Source organism: Pseudopodoces humilis, chromosome 5 (assembly GCF_049639895.1).
Source record: "Pseudopodoces humilis isolate 2021_Gansu_Grassland_sample_001 chromosome 5, ASM4963989v1, whole genome shotgun sequence".
Classification (NCBI taxonomy): Eukaryota; Metazoa; Chordata; class Aves; order Passeriformes; family Paridae; genus Pseudopodoces; species Pseudopodoces humilis.
This window is the reverse complement of record NC_142204.1, coordinates 70,358,289-70,378,774: the sequence shown is the minus strand read 5'-3', so window position 1 is coordinate 70,378,774 and position 20,486 is coordinate 70,358,289. Positions and strand designations below refer to the sequence as shown.

The following is a 20,486-nucleotide window of genomic DNA, read 5'->3' as shown; positions in this document are numbered from 1 at the left end:
CACAGAATGGTCTGGGTTGGAAGGGACCTTAAACTCATCCAGTGCCACCCCCTGCCACGGGCAGGGACACCTTCCACCATCCCAGGCTGCTCCAAGCCCTGTCCAAGCTGTTCTTGGGCACTTCCAGGGATCCAGGGGCAGCTACAGCTTCTCTGGGCAGCCTGTTCCAATGCTTTATAACCCACACCATAATAATTTTTGTGACAGGTTCAATGCCTGTCTTCATCTGATGGAGCAACCAACAGGGTGAACTTTCCGTTTCAATTTAACACAGATTCAGTGTTTGTCATCACCTAAATTATACTCCCATTAATTCACAGGCACCTTCAACAAGCCTGTATTGACTTTAAGACTCAAAAATCTGCCCTGTGAGGATAACAGGGATAAAAGGTGACATCCCTACCACCCCTAGACTTTTTAGGGGAGGAATTCATTGCATAGCAAAGTTTATCCCAGAATCTTCATATCCACACCGCGATCTCTGATTCCCAGCCGCCGTTTGCTGCTGAGATGTCACACAGCAAAGCCTGTGAGCTGTGCACTGACTGTGTCCCCTCTCCCACCCCTCCTGCAGCCTCCCCTTGCGCTTCTGGGTTAACATGATCAAGAACCCGCAGTTCGTCTTCGACATCCACAAAAACAGCATCACAGACGCCTGCCTGTCCGTGGTGGCTCAGACCTTCATGGACTCCTGCTCCACCTCAGAGCACCGGCTGGGCAAAGACTCCCCCTCCAACAAGCTCCTCTATGCCAAGGACATCCCCAGCTACAAGAACTGGGTGGAAAGGTGAGTTTTAGCTATGGAATGACACCAAGTGACACAACCAGGCCCTAATTTGTGGGTGGAGGTAGGAGGCAGAATCACCTTTGCTTTTGGAAAATGCCCCTGGGGCTTTTTTTGTCGTTGGCTTTTGTTAAGTGGAAATCTCCACCTTAACCTTTTATTCCCTCATGTCTTGCAGCAGAGATGGAAATTTTATTAATGGTGGGAGCTGAAGGTGTTTGCCATCTTTGTTTGTTTTGAGGAGAAACTCTTGGGAAGCGGCAGAGGGAGGAAGGAAGGGGAGGTGATGTGTGTGAGCCCTGGGAAGCATACGGGCTTCTCACACAGGCCTGAGGTGGTTTGCTGCTCTCAGCATCATTGTGACAGTCCCCACACTCCCTGCATCCCAAGGGATTCATAATTATCCCCCAGCAACTTCCCTTGGAGGCTCTTCTGTGCTTTGAGTCAGATGCCACACGACTGACAGGCTGCTGACTGAAGCTCTGCAGGTATTTTCTGTCAGGTCAGAGGTCTTTCCAAGCATTTTGTCCTCACTTCCAAGACCTGTGTCTGCACTTCAATCTGCTGTACCAAGGGTCAGTGTCTGGCAAAGCTGCTCCACGGAGAATACAACCAAAGCATCTATTCCTGCAGCCTGCTGGGGCTTCAGTTTCTGTAGGGTTTCCCCCAGGACAAACAAACAGCACATCCTGTTCTTCATCCAGCAGGAGCTGTGCTTTGCTTTCCAATATTCTGCACTTGCCTGGTGTTATTGACAGGTTTGGGAACTGCACAGATGGGGACTGGTTGCTGCTCTGTAAATACAAAGGCAGGTTTATCCTACAGATCATTCCTGTGCACTGCATCCAGCGTTCAGCAATGATTTTTCTGGATAACTTCCCAGGCATGGCCTAAAACTGATACCATGTCCTGCAGGTTGTACAAGGCCTCTGCTGCTGCAGACACCTCACACTGTGCTATAAATGCCTGTATTGCCATTGCTGGGGATGATTTTCTCTCATTTTGTGACAGGAGTGTGGCTGATCAAAGAGCTCTGTCCCCTGCTCGGCACGAGGCAGCGATTTTTCCAACCATTCTCCCATTGGTCTGTGATTTGTCTGGACAATTATTTTTAGATGTGGTTAAACACTTCAGCAAATGTCGTTTCTAGGCAACCTGCAAGGCTCTTATGAGCTACCTTGCTTAATTATGACCTACTTTTGGTACCGTGTCCAAGTTTCTTAGTATGTATTGAGGCTGATTGCTGGATTGACCTGGATAACGGGAAGCAAGTGTTGGACGCTCCATTTAGAAATCAAGTTTGTACCAACAGTGACCCAAAGGTGCCATTCTCTAGTGACTTTAGCAACACTTGGTGTGGTTGGGTGGTTTGCATGGACAAATAATGTTTTCCATCTCAAACTGGTTGATTTTTTCCAGGGAGATGCTACATTTGAGTGACAAACTGAGGTATTTAAGTGGAAAATGGGATATTTCCTTGTGCAACAAACACCTTTTTATTTTTTTTTTCCCCTCTGGATAAACAAAAGGCTGCAGTTTCCAGGGTTTTTTTTTGCAGTATTGATTTCACTTTACAACTTTTTGGAGCTAAATCATGGTGCCCAGTGATCTTCAGCAATAGGTGCTGCATTTCCTTGGAAGTTTTCCCAAACAACTGGGTTTGCAAAAGAGGTACATAACACCTCCTGCTGCTTGTAAACAGCCCTGGATTCCTGTCCCCAGCATGTGCTGGGTTGTTATCTGCACTGATGTCTGACAACTTGAACTGAAGCCCAAGGGGAGACTGCAGGTTTTGGAATACAGTTAGAGCTTCTTCCCCGCTTTTATTTTTGTGTGTCGGTTCCACTGACTCAAGGCAGTGGCACCTGGATGCTGTGGGAGATGAAAGAAAAAACCTATCAGGGATGAATAAAATATAATTTGAGTTCTACCCCGAGCTAATGAATTTTTTCTCTCCATACTGTGATTGTGCTTTGAGGGAGTTTATCCAGATCCAAAGGCTTCCGGTGCTGGTTGGAGCTATTTCTGTAGTCAGCATCAGCTGGAGATGGCATCCTTCAAGACCACTAGACTTCTTCAAAGAGTAAATCAGGAGATAAAAAATCAGGGAGTTTAAGAAATGGTTGAGTAAAACAGAAGAACCTGAAATCAAATTAATTTATTTGACGAAGAGGAAACTCTAAAAGTGTAATTAATCAGTGGTAGTTTGTACCCAACTTGAGTCACTCTGGATTAAAACACTCTGGATTTAGATGTCTGCGAATGGAGCTGGGTTACTCCAAGCCATCTCTTTGAAACCTCTGGTTTCTTGGTGTGGAGCCTTTAGGACTCACAAACTCAGAGCATGAGAAGGAAGCAGGGATGAAAGGACTTCCCTCCAATCCTTCAAATATTTGTTTTCCACCTGGGAATGTGCATTGGAAGGGAAATAGTTACAGCTTCTGGCATCACCAGGGGTCTACCTCCACAAGGTGGTCAACTGGAAATCTGATTCCAAAAGATTTCAACAGCAAGACTTTCAGAATCCTCACTGGTTTATTTGCTTGTTTGGCTCATGTTTAGCAGAGAATTTTCTCTTTTTTTCCTCATGTTTTCAGTTACTTGTTTGTGATGGGTCAAGTGTTGCCGTCAGAATTTGGGTGCATGACAATGACTAATTAAAAAAATTTAAAATTTACCAATTTTTGCAATTTCCTGGAGACTTAATGGAAAACTATATAAGAAACTGACATTTTCCATGACATTTTGAGAGGCTGGTTGTTTTAGTGCCCATTTCTATAATTATTCAAGATAATGGATTTGCTGACAACAGCAACAAAAAAATTATTGTGCATCACTTAAATTTAGTTGAAGATGTTCCCTGCTCATTGCAGGGGGGTTGGAATAGATGACCTCCAGATGTCCCTTCCAACCCAAACTATTCTGTGATTTTATGATAGTCCTTTTATAACATTATTGGAAGCAGAGGTGGATTCTGCCCAGTGAAGCAATCCAGCTGAGAAATTCTGTCTTTTGGGGAAAAATAGGTTCAGTGTTAAAATGAGACACCCAGAGTTGGAAACGTGGTACAAAAGTGTCGTGGTGCAGCCACATCTTGGATTTCCTGCTGCAGAGCACGAGGCCTGATGAGGCAGCACAATTAACCCAGGAAATTGGGACAGGCTATTTGGCTTTTGTTGAAGCCATGAAGAGCCAGGCTGTAGTTCTAAAACAAAGTGGAGGCTTTTCAATTATCATTATATGAGTCTACTGAAAAAAAAAAGAAGAGGGAAAGAATGGCAACGGTGGAGCAGAATCTCATCTGACTTCAGTTAGTAAAACTCCATAGGCTCTGCTGAATTTACATTAGAGCAGCTTCAGATCTGCATCTTTTCAAGTTTACTTCAAATGTCCCCTTTGAGCCTGGAAATCTGGAGAACTTGGGAGCATTTGATGCAATCCCCAAGCAATACAAAGGGGAGCCTATTCTAATTGGGCCTGTCTCATTAGCATTCAACACCACACTGAAAAATGACAAAGGGCTGTGGCTGACCTTTCATTTCTCTCCATGCTGCCAAGCTTATGATAACACTTGTTTGAACTTCATTAACACCATTTAATTGCCTGCATCACAATCAATATGATGTTTCCCTACTGAAGCCTGGCACGGAAGCAGGGATGTGGGAGACTGAAAAGGGGCAGAGCACAAAAAACAGAAGTCAAAGAGTTTTTCCATTTCACTCTGGTGCCCAAAACACCTGCAGGGGTGCAAGGAGAGGATCTGGTGCTCTTTTTTTTTCCTCATCCCTGCAGGGACTCGGTCTCCTTTTGGCTGCTTATTGTGTGTTGAAAAAAAGACCCTCAAAGAAAACTTAAAGTCAATGGAGACATCACAAATGTTCTTAACTTGAGAGTCATCCAATGAGGACCATTCAAAACAGGCTTGCCAGGTTCAGGATCAAAAGAAGCTTAAAGTGATCTGGTATGTGGGATTCAGAATTATAACATTTGCGTTTCATTGTGTTAACCTGGGTGCAAATACTGCCCCACACAGCTGGTGCTACCCAGCTCCTGAGGCCATGGTCTCATCTACTTTATTTCTTTACAAGTACAGACACTTTTAGGATAAGGGGGAACAATTTTAAACTAGAAAAGAGACATTTAGGCGAGGTGCTTGGAAGACATTCTTTATTCAGAGGGTAGGAAGACCCTTGCACAGGGTGCCCAGAGAAGCTGTGGCTGCCCCTGGATCCCTGGAAGTGTCCAAGGCCAGGCTGGACAGGGCTTGGAGCAACCTGGGATAGTGGAAGGTGTCCCTGCCCATGGCTGGGATGGAACTGGATGATCTTTAAGGCCCTTTTCAACCCAAAACATTTCTGATTTGATGATTCATGAAGCAACTGTGATTTGCATCCCATTAGCCTTCAGATGAGGTCTAGATCTTGTTAAGAAGAGCTTTGAGAGTGTGTTTGGAGTACACAAAACAGCCTGTACCCGTTTGGGATTTCACCTACCCCGTGTGTGAGGGGTTTCAGGGCTCTCGAGTCACTAGGAAATCTCTACCTGTGATGCCTTTTGGCTACTTTGCAGCTAACTTTAGAAAGAAAGGAAAACTGAACCAGTTTAATACAATAAAAAGCTGCATGTGCCCTAACATTGCGAGTTATTGAGGTTTTAAGGAGAAACTCTCAGGGCTTTTAAAAAGAACATCACATGACAGGTGTAAATCCTGGCTCTACTTTAAAAAACGAGTTTTCTGTGCCCCCTCTCTCTCTGCTGGAAAGAAGACTCAAGAAGTAGCATACCAAAGGTCAAGGCAGGGGGGCTGTCAGTGGAGATAATAAAAAACAGTGCTGGAAAGGGGCCTCGGGAGGTCAACCCGACCATCTCCTGCCTCAGGGCAGGATCAGCTCTGTCTAAAGCCTTCCTGACAGATGCTTGTCTACCCCATTCTTAAAGGCCTCCAACAACAGAGCCTCTGCTGTCCTCAGGCAATTCATTCCTGTCCTTCCCATCAGAGTGTTTTCCCTGCTGGGCAGCCAAAATCTCCCTGGCTGTAATTAAAGCTCAGGCATCCCCATGCAGGGGGTGCTGCTCATTCCCTGCCTCTCTGGGGCAGCTTTTGGCATATCTGAAGACTGCTCACTTGTCTTTCTTCACTTTTCATCTCAAAAAAAAATATAAAAAATCCCAGTGTTTTCTCATCACGGTAAAAAGCTGCTCTTACACAGGGCAGCTTTCAGCTGGAAAGATGAAAATGTGTCCATGTGTTGAGGGTGTAGCCCCACACATCCTCTGCTCTGAGGTGATCTCCTCTCCCAGAGGAGCTACCTGTGCACCTGCTCACCCTTCAGCCACTGAGCCAGTGCTGCCCATCAACCCTCCACTGTTTATTCTGAGGGGAGAAGCAGCAGGAAAAGCCATGAACAGGCAAAATAAAAGCGTTGCCATTTCTAGGGCTTGCACACACAGAATTGTTCCCTTCGACAGCTTGGGCTGGAAGAGACCTTGAAACTCATCTCATTCCGCCCTCTGCCATGGCAGGGACACCTCCCACTATCCCACGTTGCTCCAAGCCCTGTCCAGCCTGGCCTTGGACACTTCCAGGGATCCAGGGGCATCCCTGATTTCCCTGGGCAATCTATTCCAGTGCTTCCCAGGAAACTCAGACTGCCATTCTGTGTCAGTGCAAGGACTCACAGCATGTCCTTGCACTGCTTCACTGCATCCCATAAAAGAGCTGGTTGTTCCCAAGCTTTCCACCAGCTCTTCCCTGCTGGAACAGTCCCCCAGATCCCTTTCACACACCTCTCCCTCCTCCAGTGGTCTGGATACAGCCGGCTATTGCATAACCCTAATTATGTTATTGCAGTAATTGCGTCTGCCGTCTGCAGCACATGGATTCGTTACAAGCTTTTCATATGCTAAAATGATTATTAATGAGTGCAGTCCCATCCCAGCGACAAACAACAGCCATGACAAAAAGATCTTTTGGAAGGCAATTAGCTCCATGCTAAGCTGCCTAAACCATGGGCTGTGCTGGGAAATTTCGGGCTGAGGAGGAAGCACTGGTAACGTGGTTTTTCTCTTCTCTTTTGATGAGTTAATGAGCGGCAGCAGGCACAGTCATTCTTGTGAAACAGCTCTGCTAAGGAGCCTTTCCTCATCTACCGAGGGAAAGAACATTTATCCCTGGATAAACAGAGGACAGAATATATTCCCAGGTCACAGTGATGTATGCCCAGGTCACTGTTGTGTCGCTTTCCTCTGGAAAACAAAATGAAACAAAACAAAATGAAACCAAGCCAGGGAAAGATAAGGTTGGAAGGAACAAGAATAATTATTTGTTCAGTATAAGAGTGCCAACTGTATCCTGGTACATCCCAGATCTTTCTCCATCCATCAGTGGCAATGGGTGGTCTCCTGGGCTCTCCCTCCAGTTCAAGGCAGGCTGGGATGCATTGCTGTGCTTGTGATACCTGTGGGGACACATCCCATGGCCTAGTCATCCTCACATCCGAGCTGGAGTGCTGGAATGATGACTTTACCCAAATTCCTCATTATTTTAACTGCTTATGAAGTCTGATGAACAAATTTCCTGTTGTCACTTCAGAGGATGGAGAGCCTTGAGGTGAGAATGGAGGCTGCTCCTGTGAATATGGGGAAACTCAGACGTATTAGGTGGATCTTTTGATATTCATCTAAGGATCTTCTGGAATCATCTGGGGAAGGATCCACTGGAGATGAGCAAAGCTGGAGTACAGAAGTAGCAGCAAATCTGCTCAGGATTCTCACTCTTGAGCTTTTGGAAGCAGGTTAAGCTAAATTTGCTGCTTTGCTTTGCTACCTTGTCTCATTCAGAGGGAATCTGGCTCAGTCTTGTGTTCTCAGCCTCTTGCTGGCTGTGGAAGTGTGAATCAAAAACCTGTCCCTGTCCCAGGTGAGACCTGGTGGCCCTCCACAAGTGCCAGAGCACCCCTGGCACTGCCTCCCAGCCCAGCTTTGGTGTGGGAGCTGTCAGCTGCAGGGGTGATGGGAGCAGCACAGGCAGCCTTGCAAATTCCAGCAGAGGAAATGGAAGGGTCTCTGGGGTTTGGTGACAGCTTCTCAGTGGTTTTTGCATTAGGGGTATGCAAATGGCAGAGAGGCTCTAAATACCTCTGAGGATCTGGGCTGGAATCGAAGGCAAATAAAGACTCAGCAGGGATGTTGTCATCTTGCTGCTAGGATGCTTTAATACACACATTCATCATTTCTTTAGAGAGCAGTGATGGCTTCATTAGAAACTCTTCTGCATAAATAAGTCACTGGGCCATGGCAGAATTTGGATGGAAGGATATTATGTCTTCTCACTCATCTAGATTAGGGGATTGGAACATTTGTTTCCCCTTCTTTTTATTTTATTCTTTTATTTTTCTTCTATTTTTGCCACAAAATACCTTGGTTTAATGGGAAATGACTGTTTAGGTGTGTGATGCCAGGGAATTGAGTCTGCAGGAGACCAGGATACTTTGGTGGGTGATGGCCTGTGGCCTGTGATGGTCTGTCATGGCCAGAGCCCTGAAACTCTGATTCTTGAAACTCAGATCTGTGCATCCCATCCTGGGCTCCAGGGAACATTTCCTGCTGCTTTTCCTTGCTTGGATGAGTCATGGGAGTGTTGTGCTGCTGGGGAATGATCTCTGCAGGGCTGGAAAGGGATGGGGAGCTTTCAAACCCCTGTGAGTCACAAATTCAAGAGTCTGTTGCTACCAGGTGGAAAGGAAGCAGGACAAACTTGGAGAAGGAGTTGCTAAATGTGTCTGTGCTCCAGTTTTTGGGAGCACCCTGTCCCTACACCCACTATCCTGCCACCACTTGGTGACAGCTCAACCAGAGAGGAAAAGGAGAATTTTAACTGCTTGTCAGAGCCAGATTGGCACCTCTGATTTCCTCCGTTGACCCCATTTATTTTTTGCTGTGATGAGCCCCCTTCTCTTCTCATTTCACCCATCAGGAGGTTGCCTATCCCACATTCATAAGGAGCTGCTCTCTTTTCAGGCACCATAAATCAGTGTATTTCCTTGCTTTGCAGCCTGTTTTCCACAATTATGTGAAATGTGCACATGGATTCTCTTTTTTCCCAGTGCCAAGGCACGCCTTGCTTTTTGACCATAAGATTCCTTGTTTTCTCATCCATGTTATAGATGCCACCAATTTCTGATGCAGCACAGATCCCTTGTGCAGCACAGATCTGATCTTCTCCAGCAGGTGATGCCAAGACCTGTTTTTTTTCTGGCAGTAGCAAAGGTCTAAGAAATATTTATTCTTCCTGCTCAGCATCTTCTCCTGGGGGCAGTTCTGCAGGACAGGGCCTCCTGGGATTTCCAGATGCTCACTTTACTCACAGACAACTGTCCAGGTCCACTCAGGGATGGAGGGTCAGGCAGAGTGTAAAGAAAAACAAACCCACACCACTTTTCACTGGAGCACTAAGAAGGAGAAACAGTTAGACCATGGTGAGACAGGAAGTTTAGACAGCTTAAGATTTAAATAATTAAGTAAATAGTTAACCTGAAAATATATATTTGCCTTTTAGAATGTATTAAACTCAACAGAAATCAGATACTGTCTGTAACCTTTTACCATCCCCATGTAAACTTCTACAGCACTCACAAGAACATGAGCTTCTTGTCCTCTTGTATGATAAGAAGAAATAACCTAAATATAAAAGGCCAAAAATGCAGAAGACCTAAATAAGTGGGGCCCTCAGACTCCTAAACTGGATAGGTAGAAGTAATCCAGTAGTTTAGACAGTTACCAAAGAACGACAGCACACATGCAAAACAAAAAAGTGAAAAGTTTAATGCAAAAAGGTTTGAGCCTTCATCCTCTAACAACCACCCTGCAACCACCAGAGTAAACTGCACCTGCCCAGAAGAGCATAGAACTGATTAATATATGAGGCAAAAATAAGCAAAACCAAAAAATAAATATGCATAAAATAATTTGTGCAATCCTATACATATATAATGCTTTAAAAGATAAATAAAAAATGTGAGCCCAGTAATTTTTGAGCAGGTTTTCAAAAGAGCAATCCCCCGTGTGCCCGAGCCTGCCAATAAAGCATACCTACTCTAAAACCACTACAGTTTTAGAGTCTTTCTGCAAATCAATGGGACTGAGTTAGACTATGATTTCTGGCTGGTCCTAAGCCCAGAAGAAAAAATGCCAGGACTCCAGGGAGAGAGATGTTTTTGTGCCTGCTGGAAGTTGCAGTAAAATTAATGAGATTTGCACGAGTTTTTATGGTGAAACAGAGTTTTGCTTTGGAAAATGTCAGGCAAGAAGGATCTCTGTCTCCTATGGCTCCCTCTCTCATTGATTACATCAACATGCCACCACCAAAACCAGGATATCAACAGAGAGTGACCCACTGCAGTAAATCAGGGTGGGATTGAAGGACACAAAACCAGTCTGAGCACAACTGGAGCCTCCTGGTGTGGAAGGGTTTCCCCCCATGCTCTTGCACAGCTCTGTCTTCCACAGGACACTCCAGCAGCTGCCCGTCCTGCTCTGTCACGGAGTATTTTCCCACTCATCCACCTCAAGGATCCTCATCACACAGCACTTCAGTGTCCAATTTCTCTGCAGTGGCAAACAGCCTCCATCTCAGCAGGTGTCTCCACGCTGTTTACAGGACACCTGTCAGCTCTTTTGGCTCCCTGTCCCCTCTGCCTCCTAATTATAAAATTGTGGATTGCTGCAGCTATGGGTTTTTGGTTTTTTTCTTCTTTTTTTTTTTTTTTTCCTCGTGCACAAAATGTCAAATTGCAGAAATTAAAAATGTAAATGATGGCGTCTAATTAACCAGTTGACAGCAGAGCACAGCTGCGAGTGACAGTGACTGATTACCTTCTGCAAACCTTGTCCTCCAAGACCTGCCTTACCCAGGGGAGGAAGGACATCAAAAATAGCAACTTCCTTAAAGAGACATCACTCTGCAGATGATGCCTGCTGGGCAATGGTTCTGGGGGATCCAGATCCTATGGATAACTCCCCAGTCCTCCTGAGCTCCAGGGGAATGCTGTTGACTCCTAGGAAAAGCAGGTTTTTCCCAGTCAGGTTGGACTTGAAGTCTGTTGCCACAAATATCAGTCCAGCTTAAAATATGGGGCAGAAAAGGAGATGCTGAGAGTTGAGAAGATGAGGAGAGTTGTTGGGATAGACTGGATTGTGTGGGGAAGGTGGGTGATGTTAGCAATGGGGGCAGCTGTAGTGGAGAGAATGGTGCAAGGAAAAATACAAATATTTGGGGTTTTTCTGTGCATGGAAGTGAAGTCCTGAGCTCTCAGTGTGCAGCGAGGTCTCTCTGGGAAGGGAGGCAGGGCTGAAAACCCTTGGATGTCTGACAAAGTGATCCAGCTTCAATCCAGCTCCTACTGATGTCACAGGGAAAGTTTACAGCATACTCCCTGGGGCTTCATTCTCAGATTGGGGTGAATACAACACATGGTGCTCAGGATTAATGCTCAGGCATTTCCACTTTGGCTAGGTCACCTTTCTTGCTGTAAAAGAATAGCATGAGCAGGTATTTCACTGAGGAACCAGAAAAGCCCAATACTAAGTGTGATTTTTGGCTCCTTCTTGTTTATGGATTTCACTTCTTGAGCTCCTGCTCCTCCCCTCAAGAAAGACCTGTGTTTGTGCCTCTCAGGTACTACTCAGACATCGGCAAGATGCCAGCAATCAGCGACCAGGACATGAACGCTTACCTGGCTGAGCAGTCCCGCATGCACATGAACGAGTTCAACACCATGAGCGCGCTCTCCGAGATCTACTCCTACGTGGGCAAGTACAGCGAGGAGGTGAGAGCCTGGGGGCACCTCTGGGGGGCCAGGGGACAGCCCACCCATGCCCAGGGTGTGTCACTGATACCTGTCTGCATCCTGGCTGGGAGCGTGAAGGATTTAAGGAATGAGAAACAAGGCTTGGGGTTTGGAAAGGCGAGGTCTGGGATTTTGGGTCTCCTCAGAACTCCTTTCTGGATCCCTGTTATTTTTGTCTCTCTTGTTCAGTCAGGCTCAGCTGGATTTGAAGTAGTTGAGGTCAGATGTTAATTCACTGCAGAGGAGGATTAACTGAGCTTTACATCCAAAGTGGCCAAAAGTTGCTTAAGGACTGTGCCCAATGTCATTCCAGATCCCCCTAAAACACCCCAAAATGGTGCAGCACTGACTTTAAGGTGTCCAGCATGGTTCTATGTATTGAAGGCCATGTGAAACCCCTTAGGGCATCTCAAGTGGCATGGCCAGGTGATGGATAAAGCTCATAAATAAATAACTGATCTCCAAGATAAGAATCCATTTCATTGGTTGTGATCCAGAGGTCTGCACTGAGTCAGATTAAATCCAAACCTCCTGCCTAGTTCCCTCCTGGCTGACTGACTTCCTTTGAGTGATCTAAGCTAAGGCTGGGACCTGCTTTAGAGAAAGCTAACCCTCCTCTGCTGCTCTAAGATGCTGGGCTCAGTCATTTTGGGGAAAGAAACAGAAATTCCTATCACTTCTTCCTCTCTCCTTTTCCAGATTCTCGGAGCCCTCGATCAAGACGACCAGGCTGGGAAACAGAAACTAGCCTACAAACTTGAACAAGTCATAACCCTCATGAGCATAGACAGCTGAGAACTGTCCTGCCAGGGACACCCTGGGAGGGATAAACCAAGTCGTGCCTCACTCAAGATCATCATCTTTACCAAGTGCAAGTTTTGATGGGCTGTAAGCAGAGTCACCCGAACAGCGCTCCTCTCTCTCTCCCTCTCTCCCCCTCTCTCTCTTTCCCTCTTTTCCTTCTCTTCCCAAATCTATGGACAAAGCGACAGAGCCCCGGGGTTCAAAGAAAAGACTGCAGAGGAATCTTGGCTCTGGGGTCGTGAAGACATTCGGATGGAGCTCTCCTTTTCACAGCTTCCCCTCTGCCTTTTGCCCTAGAGAGAAACTATTGAACACACGCAAAAACCCCACCAACCCTCCCCCAGCGTCACGTCCTCGCTCTGCAGAGGTGAAACTGGGAGGAAACTTCTGTCATGCTGCTTTAACTGCCCTCCGAGGGCTGTAGCCTCTGGAGCGGACATGGAAACGAACTCAGTATTACTCAAGTGTCCCCAAGGGGAAGGCAGCCTGCCTGCAGGGCTCCTGGAGGGCAGAGCCAATCCAGCTCCTCTTCTGCAGAGCTGCTGCAGTTCTGTCTCTTGATAGTGACCCACTGGGAGAGGAGCCTCGAGGCTCCCTGAGAAATGCCACAGCTCTGTCCAGAGCAGGACCACTGTGGCTCATCCTGCCTGGGCAATCAGCTGCTCTCCTGGGGCAGGGAAAGGGTCAAGAGGGGACGAGGAGACCGGCGCTCCCCTGCCCACGTGTTTCATATGGTTCTTCTTATTTTTCCAAGAGCCGCGTGTCCCCCTCCGTCTTTCCCGTCGTGTCCTGTTGGTCGTAGCCCTGCAGCAAAGCGCTCTCTCTGCTCGGTGGCATCCATCCGTGGTGGTGGTTCTGCTCCTCCTGGCAATGGACAGCACAGCACCATCCCCCGCATTCCCACCTCGGCTTGGAAAGCAGGAGCCACAGGCCTTGGTTTGTTCCAGGCAAGGAGCTCAGCCTCGAAAGAAGAACCAGAAGGGTTTTTTTAATTTTTTTTTTTTAAGCTGTTCTTTCCATTTTGTTTCCTCGACTGGAACACAGCTGTTGTTTTCCCACAGTGGAATATCAGAGGGTTAGTGAAGTGCTTGCTGTGAAGAGAGGTGGTGCACGGGGCTGATGGTAAAGCCTTCCTTCCAAGCCACTCCTATGAGGAAATGTCACCACACATTTTGGAAGGAAATCTTGGAGGAAATCCAAATGAAACACTGCAAAAAATTCTACCTAGATCCCCCCAGCCGAACTGCCTGTCTTCTGGAGGTCTCTGAACTGCTGTGAGCCCATCTGCCTTTTGGTGCCAACTCCTGTCCTTTCCTCTTCTCCATTTCTGGAACCAACAGGCCTTGCTGAAGGCACAATTGCTGCCTGGGAAGGATTTTATCTCTCTTTGCACTTCTTATCCCTTCAGGGATCACTGTTACCATGGGACAATTGTGGGGGATCACCCTCCCTGTCCCATCCTCTGCTCAGCTTCTCCAGAACATCTCAACTTGTTTCATGGCCAACCAAAGGGGAGCGAGCTCCTGCATCTCTTCTGCCTTCAGCTGTTCCATTCGTACGGCTGCCAGCCCAGATAACACCATGATTAGAGACTCCTGGGGAGTGGAGAACCTTCTTTGTACACCAGGAAGGCAAGAGCTGGGTCAGCATTCATCTCCCCAGACACGAGCAGAGCTCCCTGGCAGACAGAGGAGTGGCTGGAGAATCAGCCCACATCCACCTCACCCCATCCTCGGAGCCTCAGCCTGGATCTGCTTTGCACCTGTAGGGAGGAAGGGGTGCAGGCAGGGCATGTAAATTGATTACAGAGCGAGTTGGTTTGGGTTTATTCCTGTCCCTTGCTATCAAACCAGAACCTCTTGGGAGTGACAGATCCTGAGCGTGTGTGAGGGGGGATTTGGTGCAAGCAGGAGTCAGTCAGCGGGAGGGTTTCCTTCAGCCAAGCAGATACACACGTAGGCGAGTCCAAAACCTCTCAAAGAACAGCAGTCCAAAACTGGACGTGTCCGTGGGGAGAAAATCACCAGATTCATGTTGAAACAGCAAACTTAGGGACACGTCTTGGTTTTAAACCCCCAGACATTTCTCTCTTGATTACAATTCCGATTATTTTGTGCGTGTGCGTGTGTATCTGTGTGCGCGTGTGCGTTCCTTCCTTTTTTCTTTGGTTCTGCTTGCTTTCTGTTGGATTGCTGAGCTGATGGACTCATCATGCACCTTATGGACATCTCAGCAGTTTTAAGAGGCCTGCGCATTGGGGATGGTTTGGGTTTGGTTGGTTCTGCCATGGTTTTGTTGACCCATTTTAATAACGTCGGCGCATGTTCCAGATCCATTGATTATGGCTGTGAAAGTGGGAAGTCCCACCAGAGCCAGTGGTAAGAAAATGACAACAAACAACACAAACACAGTATTTTTTATAAGTACGTAAATTAAAAAAAAAAAAAATAAAAAAAAAGGAAAAATTAAAAAAAAAAAAAGGAAGAAACCAAAGGTTTTGACAAACAAAGTGCCACAAAAAGATAAATATGGACCCTATTGTCATGCCTTGTACCCACAGCTGGATGGTAGGAGTCTAAGGACAAAGAGCTGGCTTGGAGGGAAGTGGTTATGAGTGATGGGCGATCCTGCCTGGACATGCGCACATGAGAGGAAGAAGCTGTTTAACAAAAAAAAAAAAAAAGTATCAAAATGAACTGGGTGTGATCCTGCACTGTTACTGAAGTCAGAGGAACACCACAGGGGAAATCTGAGACTCACCCTGTTTCTTTTTGATGTTTTCAGGGCTGTGTTTTTGGTTTGTTATGGTTGTTTTCCATGGTTGGTATTTTATTTCTTCTTGCTGGTACGAAGTTTTTCATCTGTATATTATATATATATATATTTTTCGAGAAAAACTTGAACACCTCAGAGACACTGAGAATGAAACACTTAGGGGAAATGGGAAGCACCAGGAGATTGGTGTCTTAACCCTTTCCAACTTCCCATTTAGGCATTTCTGCTTTCTCTCCACCCTCTTCTTTCCCCCATGCCCAGGATTTGAAAGAAAATCTGCATTTTGCTTCTCTTTCATCTCCTCTTTATTTTTTTTTTCTTTCTGTTTCTCTTTATTTTGGTGTTTGAGCTGGATTTGCTTTTTTGCTTGGAAAATGTGCCAGAATTGTGATGTAAATGCGTGGGCTTCCTCCCCTGTCCCCTTCAGTGCCCTTCCCATTTCCAACCAGTGTCCCAGAATCCCCCAGTCTATGAGAAGTCTTGGCATCTTTCTTCCCAGCCTCACCTGTTGAGCTATTTTTTAAGTGCATGTAAAATACAACTAAAAACAAAGACACAAGCAGAAGAATGAGCCCTACTACAACACGGATGTTTTTTTTCCCTTGATTTCTTTTCCCCCACCTCCCTTTCCACACTTGACCAAAAATTCCTGATGAATAGGTAGTGTCCCACACTGTTTTTCAAGCCCCATGGAGAGAACTGGAGCCAAAGTTCCTAGAAGCCCATGGACAGGCTCCTAATATCCGGAATATTCCAGATGATAGGCTGACCTTTATGGGCGTTTCTCAAACACTGCAATCAAAAAATTAATGCTGACACCTGCAGCACCATCAGAAACAGGGGAAAGGGAACTCTTGAGGACTCTCTGAGGTTCTGTGGAGAGACTCAAGATTATTTCTTCACTGCAGGGTTTGGATTGGGGCTTTGCTGCTGGGTTAGAGGAGCAAAGGGTGGACAGCTCCTCTGCAAACACTTCATGTCCTCATGAGTGGGACTCAGCTGTCAGTGACAGTGATCTGGGAACTGATCCATCACACCGTGTGCTGGTGCAGGCTGAGCCTTCCAGTGAACACCAGTGTGGGGAAGTTTGTGTCTGTACAGAATGAGGTGGTGGAGGTTGTTCGTCCTCCAACAGACAGCGCAGGAGAACCATCAAGGAGAAATCCACCCGAGGTCACCTTCCTCTCCTAGTGTAGAATCATAGATTCATTTGGGTTGGAAAAGAACTCTAAAATCACAGCCTGAATGTTAAAACATGCCTCAGTCCTTCTCTTCCCACTCTTCATCCTGTCCTGAACGTATCCAAAGGTTTGGTCCAACCCAGCACACACCAACCTTGCTCCAGTAGATAAGAGGGCTGTGCCACTTTTCATCCCTGTAGTGTTACCACTGCAGTTGTTTTATCTTGAATTTTTGACACTGAAGACCATTAAATTTATTGGGTCATGAAGATTTACCAGCAGAATTTTGTTTGGTAATTGCTTTGATTGAAAAGTGATTACCAAAGTTTCCCAATCTTGTGCATTCACTTACAGGAAAATGTTTGCCATGAAGAGAATGAGACCAAGCAAACCAGATAAGTGTCATTATTTTTAATAATGCTGTCGAAAACTGATAGATGAAATTTCAAGAGCCCAGTCAGTGGTCAGCTTTGCTGTTGAAGCCTTCCCCTCTGAGGTTCCTGGAGTCTGGGATGCCTGTGAGGTAAAAATCCAAGCACATAACAGCCAATATGAGGACAATTGTTCAGAACTATGTCAAAACATGAAATGTAGATCTGTCCTTCCCCAAGGCTTTAGCGAAGTGCTTTGGGAACAGACACTGCTATGTGGGAGACTCTTCCAAAGGAAGATTGGAAACAGGAATGACTTAGTCCCAGAGCTCTGCTAAGTGGGACCTACATTTGTGTCTGCACAAAGGACACTCAGAATCACGGAATCACAGAATGATTTGGGTTGGAAGGGACCTTAAAGATCATCTCTTTCCAACCCCTTGTCGTGGGCAGGGACACCTCCCACTACCCCAGGGTGCTCCAAGCCCCGTCCAGCCTGGCCTTGGACACTTCCAGGGATCCAGGGGCAGCCACAGTTTCCCTGGGTGACCACACAGCATCAGTGATTCCAGGACAATTTGCTCTGTACATTAGATAAGTAGTAAGAGTTGTCCTCCAGGGCAGGTGGAGGTTTTGGGATGTCCTAACTCTTGCCATCCAAACCTGTTGTGCTGTGGAGCAAGAAACTGTTGAAACACGTGAACCTCAACATCACAGTGTGAACTTCAACCTCCTGCCCATTCCCAGCCTGAATTTTCCTGCTTTGCATCTGGCGCAGCTCCCACTTCAGGGTAGTGTTTGGTCCATGGAATCCTGCAGTTTTCCCTCACCTCTGTGACTGTGCAGTGCCCCTTTCTCCAAAAAAAATCGTGTTGTCTTACTGGGAGTGACTATTTTGTGGAGAATGCTTTGAAAACAGAGCTTGTCAACAGTATTTTATTTGGGATGGCTCAGTTCTCTACACTTGGAGAAGCACCCAAAGGGACACAGGCTAACAGCAAAAAAAATATAAAAAATTGTAGAAAGATGTCAAAAAAAGTAAAAAAAACAAACAAAACAAACAGAATTTACACTTGGAAAAATAAACCCACCAAAAACCCCACTGAAGTTATAAAGCTGCTTAGTCTAATCAACCTGCCACGTGTTTGATTTCTGTCGTTATTGTTGTTTGTTCATTGTTCGGTTGGTTTTGTTTGGTTGGTTTTTTGTTTTTATTTTTTAATCTTCTGTTCTAAAAATGGAGAGTTTACCTCAAGAAATTCTTTCTGCTTGGAAACAGATCACCTCAAAGACGCTCGCAGCAGAGAGCAGTGTGCAGGGAAGCTCAGTAAAGCAAACCTGGGTGTGGAAAACAGAGGGAAAACCAGGACATTCAGGCTCTTTTCAGCATTCCTTTCTCTTACTGGTGTGGTCTGGCATTCCCCAGTGGAGAAATTGCTGTTCTCTTTCAGATAGACTGAGGCACAAGAGCCAGCTGGAGAAATCAAGGCACATGTCCAAGCTTGAAGTCCTTTCTGAAGTACCTTAAGAGAAACTTGGTGTTATTTAAACTTTCTATGCTGCTCTTTCTCCATTCCCTGGAGAAATTCCACTTTCCAGCCCAGGCTGGGGTAAGGAAGCAGAGAGATTAGGTGCTAGCTAAATGCTCCCAGTGTTTTCCCCAAGGAATTGAGAGGCAACTGGATTATTTAAGGTCACAAGAGAGGCCCTTCCTTGTGTCTGCCCCTGTGTCTTGGACATACATGTGAGCCCAGAAGTCTCATTCTCTGTTTTGCTAAAGCTTCCAACTTAAAATCGATGGAAAGACATTTCCTTTCACCACAGTGTTACTAACAGCCTCAAAGAGATGTCAAGACAGCATTAGAAAGGAGGTTGGGATCCTTTTTTCTTAGGTTGTTGTTGTTGTTGGTTTGATTTTCTTTTGAACTGATCCTAGTTAAAAAAGAAAGAAATAAAATCTATACTATTTAAATTGGAATCCCGTTGTTACTTGGTAAAGGCAAAGCTTCTGTACCTTTGTTATAATTAATTGTATACCTGTGTATGTAAATATAAGGCATTCCTATTTTGCAGTCCAGAACAAAAAAGAAAAAAAAAACAAACAACTATTTGTAATATAGAATAAAGTTTATTAAAAAAAAAATAAAGAAATAAAAATGCCCCAGGCTGTGATTGCTGCTTTCTGTGTCAAATGGAGCCAAAGGGAGGGAACTGAAGTCAAGGAAAAGCTGGAAAAGACCCTAAAGATCATTAAGTCCAGCTGTTAACCCAACACTGCCATGTCCACCACTAAACCATGTCCCCATATCCACACATTCTGTAGCTTCCTTTCCTTTCCTTTCCTTTCCTTTCCTTTCCTTTCCTTTCCTTTCCTTTCCTTTCCTTTCCTTTCCTTTCCTTTCCTTTCCTTTCCTTTCCTTTTCCTTTCCTTTCCTTTCCTTTCCTTCCCTTTCCTTTCCTTTCCTTTCCTTTCCTTTCCTTTCCTTTCCTTTCCTTTCCTTTCCTTTCCTTTCCTTTCCTTTCCTTTCCTTTCCTTTCCTTTCCTTTCCTTTCCTTTCCTTTCCTTTCCTTTCCTTTCCTTTCCTCTCCGCTCCTTTCCGCTCCTTTCCGCTCCTTTCCTTTCCTTTCCCTGTCACACAAAAAGGCATTTTTTGGTTTGTCTGCTTTTTTTCTTGCAGAGGTGGGATCCAGAGAGGTTTTTTCTTTCCATTTGCTTTTGGGGTGTCATCAGCTCTATTAAAAATAAAAAAAAAAATAGGTTGACAAGCTCATGAATTCAGGGATGCTACTAAAGGAACCATGTATGAGGCTCGTGGAATGCAAACAGCTTTCTACAGTCTCAGCTCCATGGAGATCATGAAAAGGAAGGGAGAGAATGGGTTTCAGAGGGAAAGGAATGAATGCAGCTCTGACAGCTTCAGCCTGCTACTGCTCAGCAATGTCTGGGTCCCTGTAGAGGAGCAGCATATGTTCACCTGTAACTGACCACATCCAGCCGTGGAAATGAGACATCTCATTGTCCAGCTGCTCCTTGGGACACGGAGGAAGAGGCTGGGGCTCAAATCACTCTGCCATCACATCCCATCAGCAGCCCAGCCAGTCCCAGCAGTGTGTCATCCACACGAGCATCCCCCACCAGACCCCTCAGGCCAGCAGGGTGAGTTTGGGAATTGATGCTAAAAAATTTTGTGTGCAAGGAAGAGCTTTAGGTTTTGGCTCTTCTGAATTATCAGTGTGTTTAGGGTAAAACCCAAAACCACCTCTAAATAAAGAGTTGTGAAGTGTTTTGTTTTTCAGGGCATTGTTTAAACCTAAACTAAAATATCTCACTAAAACCTTCCTTTCAGACAAAGTGGTTGTATTTACACTTCCAGCAGAGTAGTTTTAGGCTGTGTCTCTGCCAGAAACTGCACAAGAGTGAGAATGCCTCTGTAGGAATAACAGCTTCCATGTCAGCAAGAGCAGACAGGAAAAGGAAAAGGTGGGGAGGAACCTGAGGCACAAAGAGGTGAAATGGATTGCCTGGAATCTCAGAAGGAAAGCTCTCTGCAGCCCAGCACCAATCCCAACCCACCCAGTCCCTGTTTCTGTGACTGCTCACAGCTGTGTGACAGATTTGAAAGAATCCATAGGGCAGGGCATGGTTGGGATGAATATTGTGAGTGACCCTGTTGATACATCCTGGACCAGTTTCCACTTGTCTTCCATGCCAAGACTGGGAAAC

At 45.8% G+C, this 20,486-nt stretch overlaps 1 protein-coding gene across 1 annotated transcript in view; it reads left to right on the top strand.

Moving 5' to 3' along the window:
* The window catches only part of PLXNA4 (plexin A4), a 423,238-nt gene extending 404,426 nt beyond the window's left edge, over positions 1-18,812 (top strand). The window contains exons 30-32 of the mRNA XM_088054749.1: positions 575-787; positions 11,460-11,610; positions 12,331-18,812. Of these exons, the coding sequence (XP_087910875.1) occupies positions 575-787; positions 11,460-11,610; positions 12,331-12,426 (460 nt within the window). The 3' untranslated portion in view covers positions 12,427-18,812. The remainder of the gene's footprint in view (positions 1-574; positions 788-11,459; positions 11,611-12,330) is intronic.
* The last annotated feature ends 1,674 nt before the right edge of the window (positions 18,813-20,486 follow it).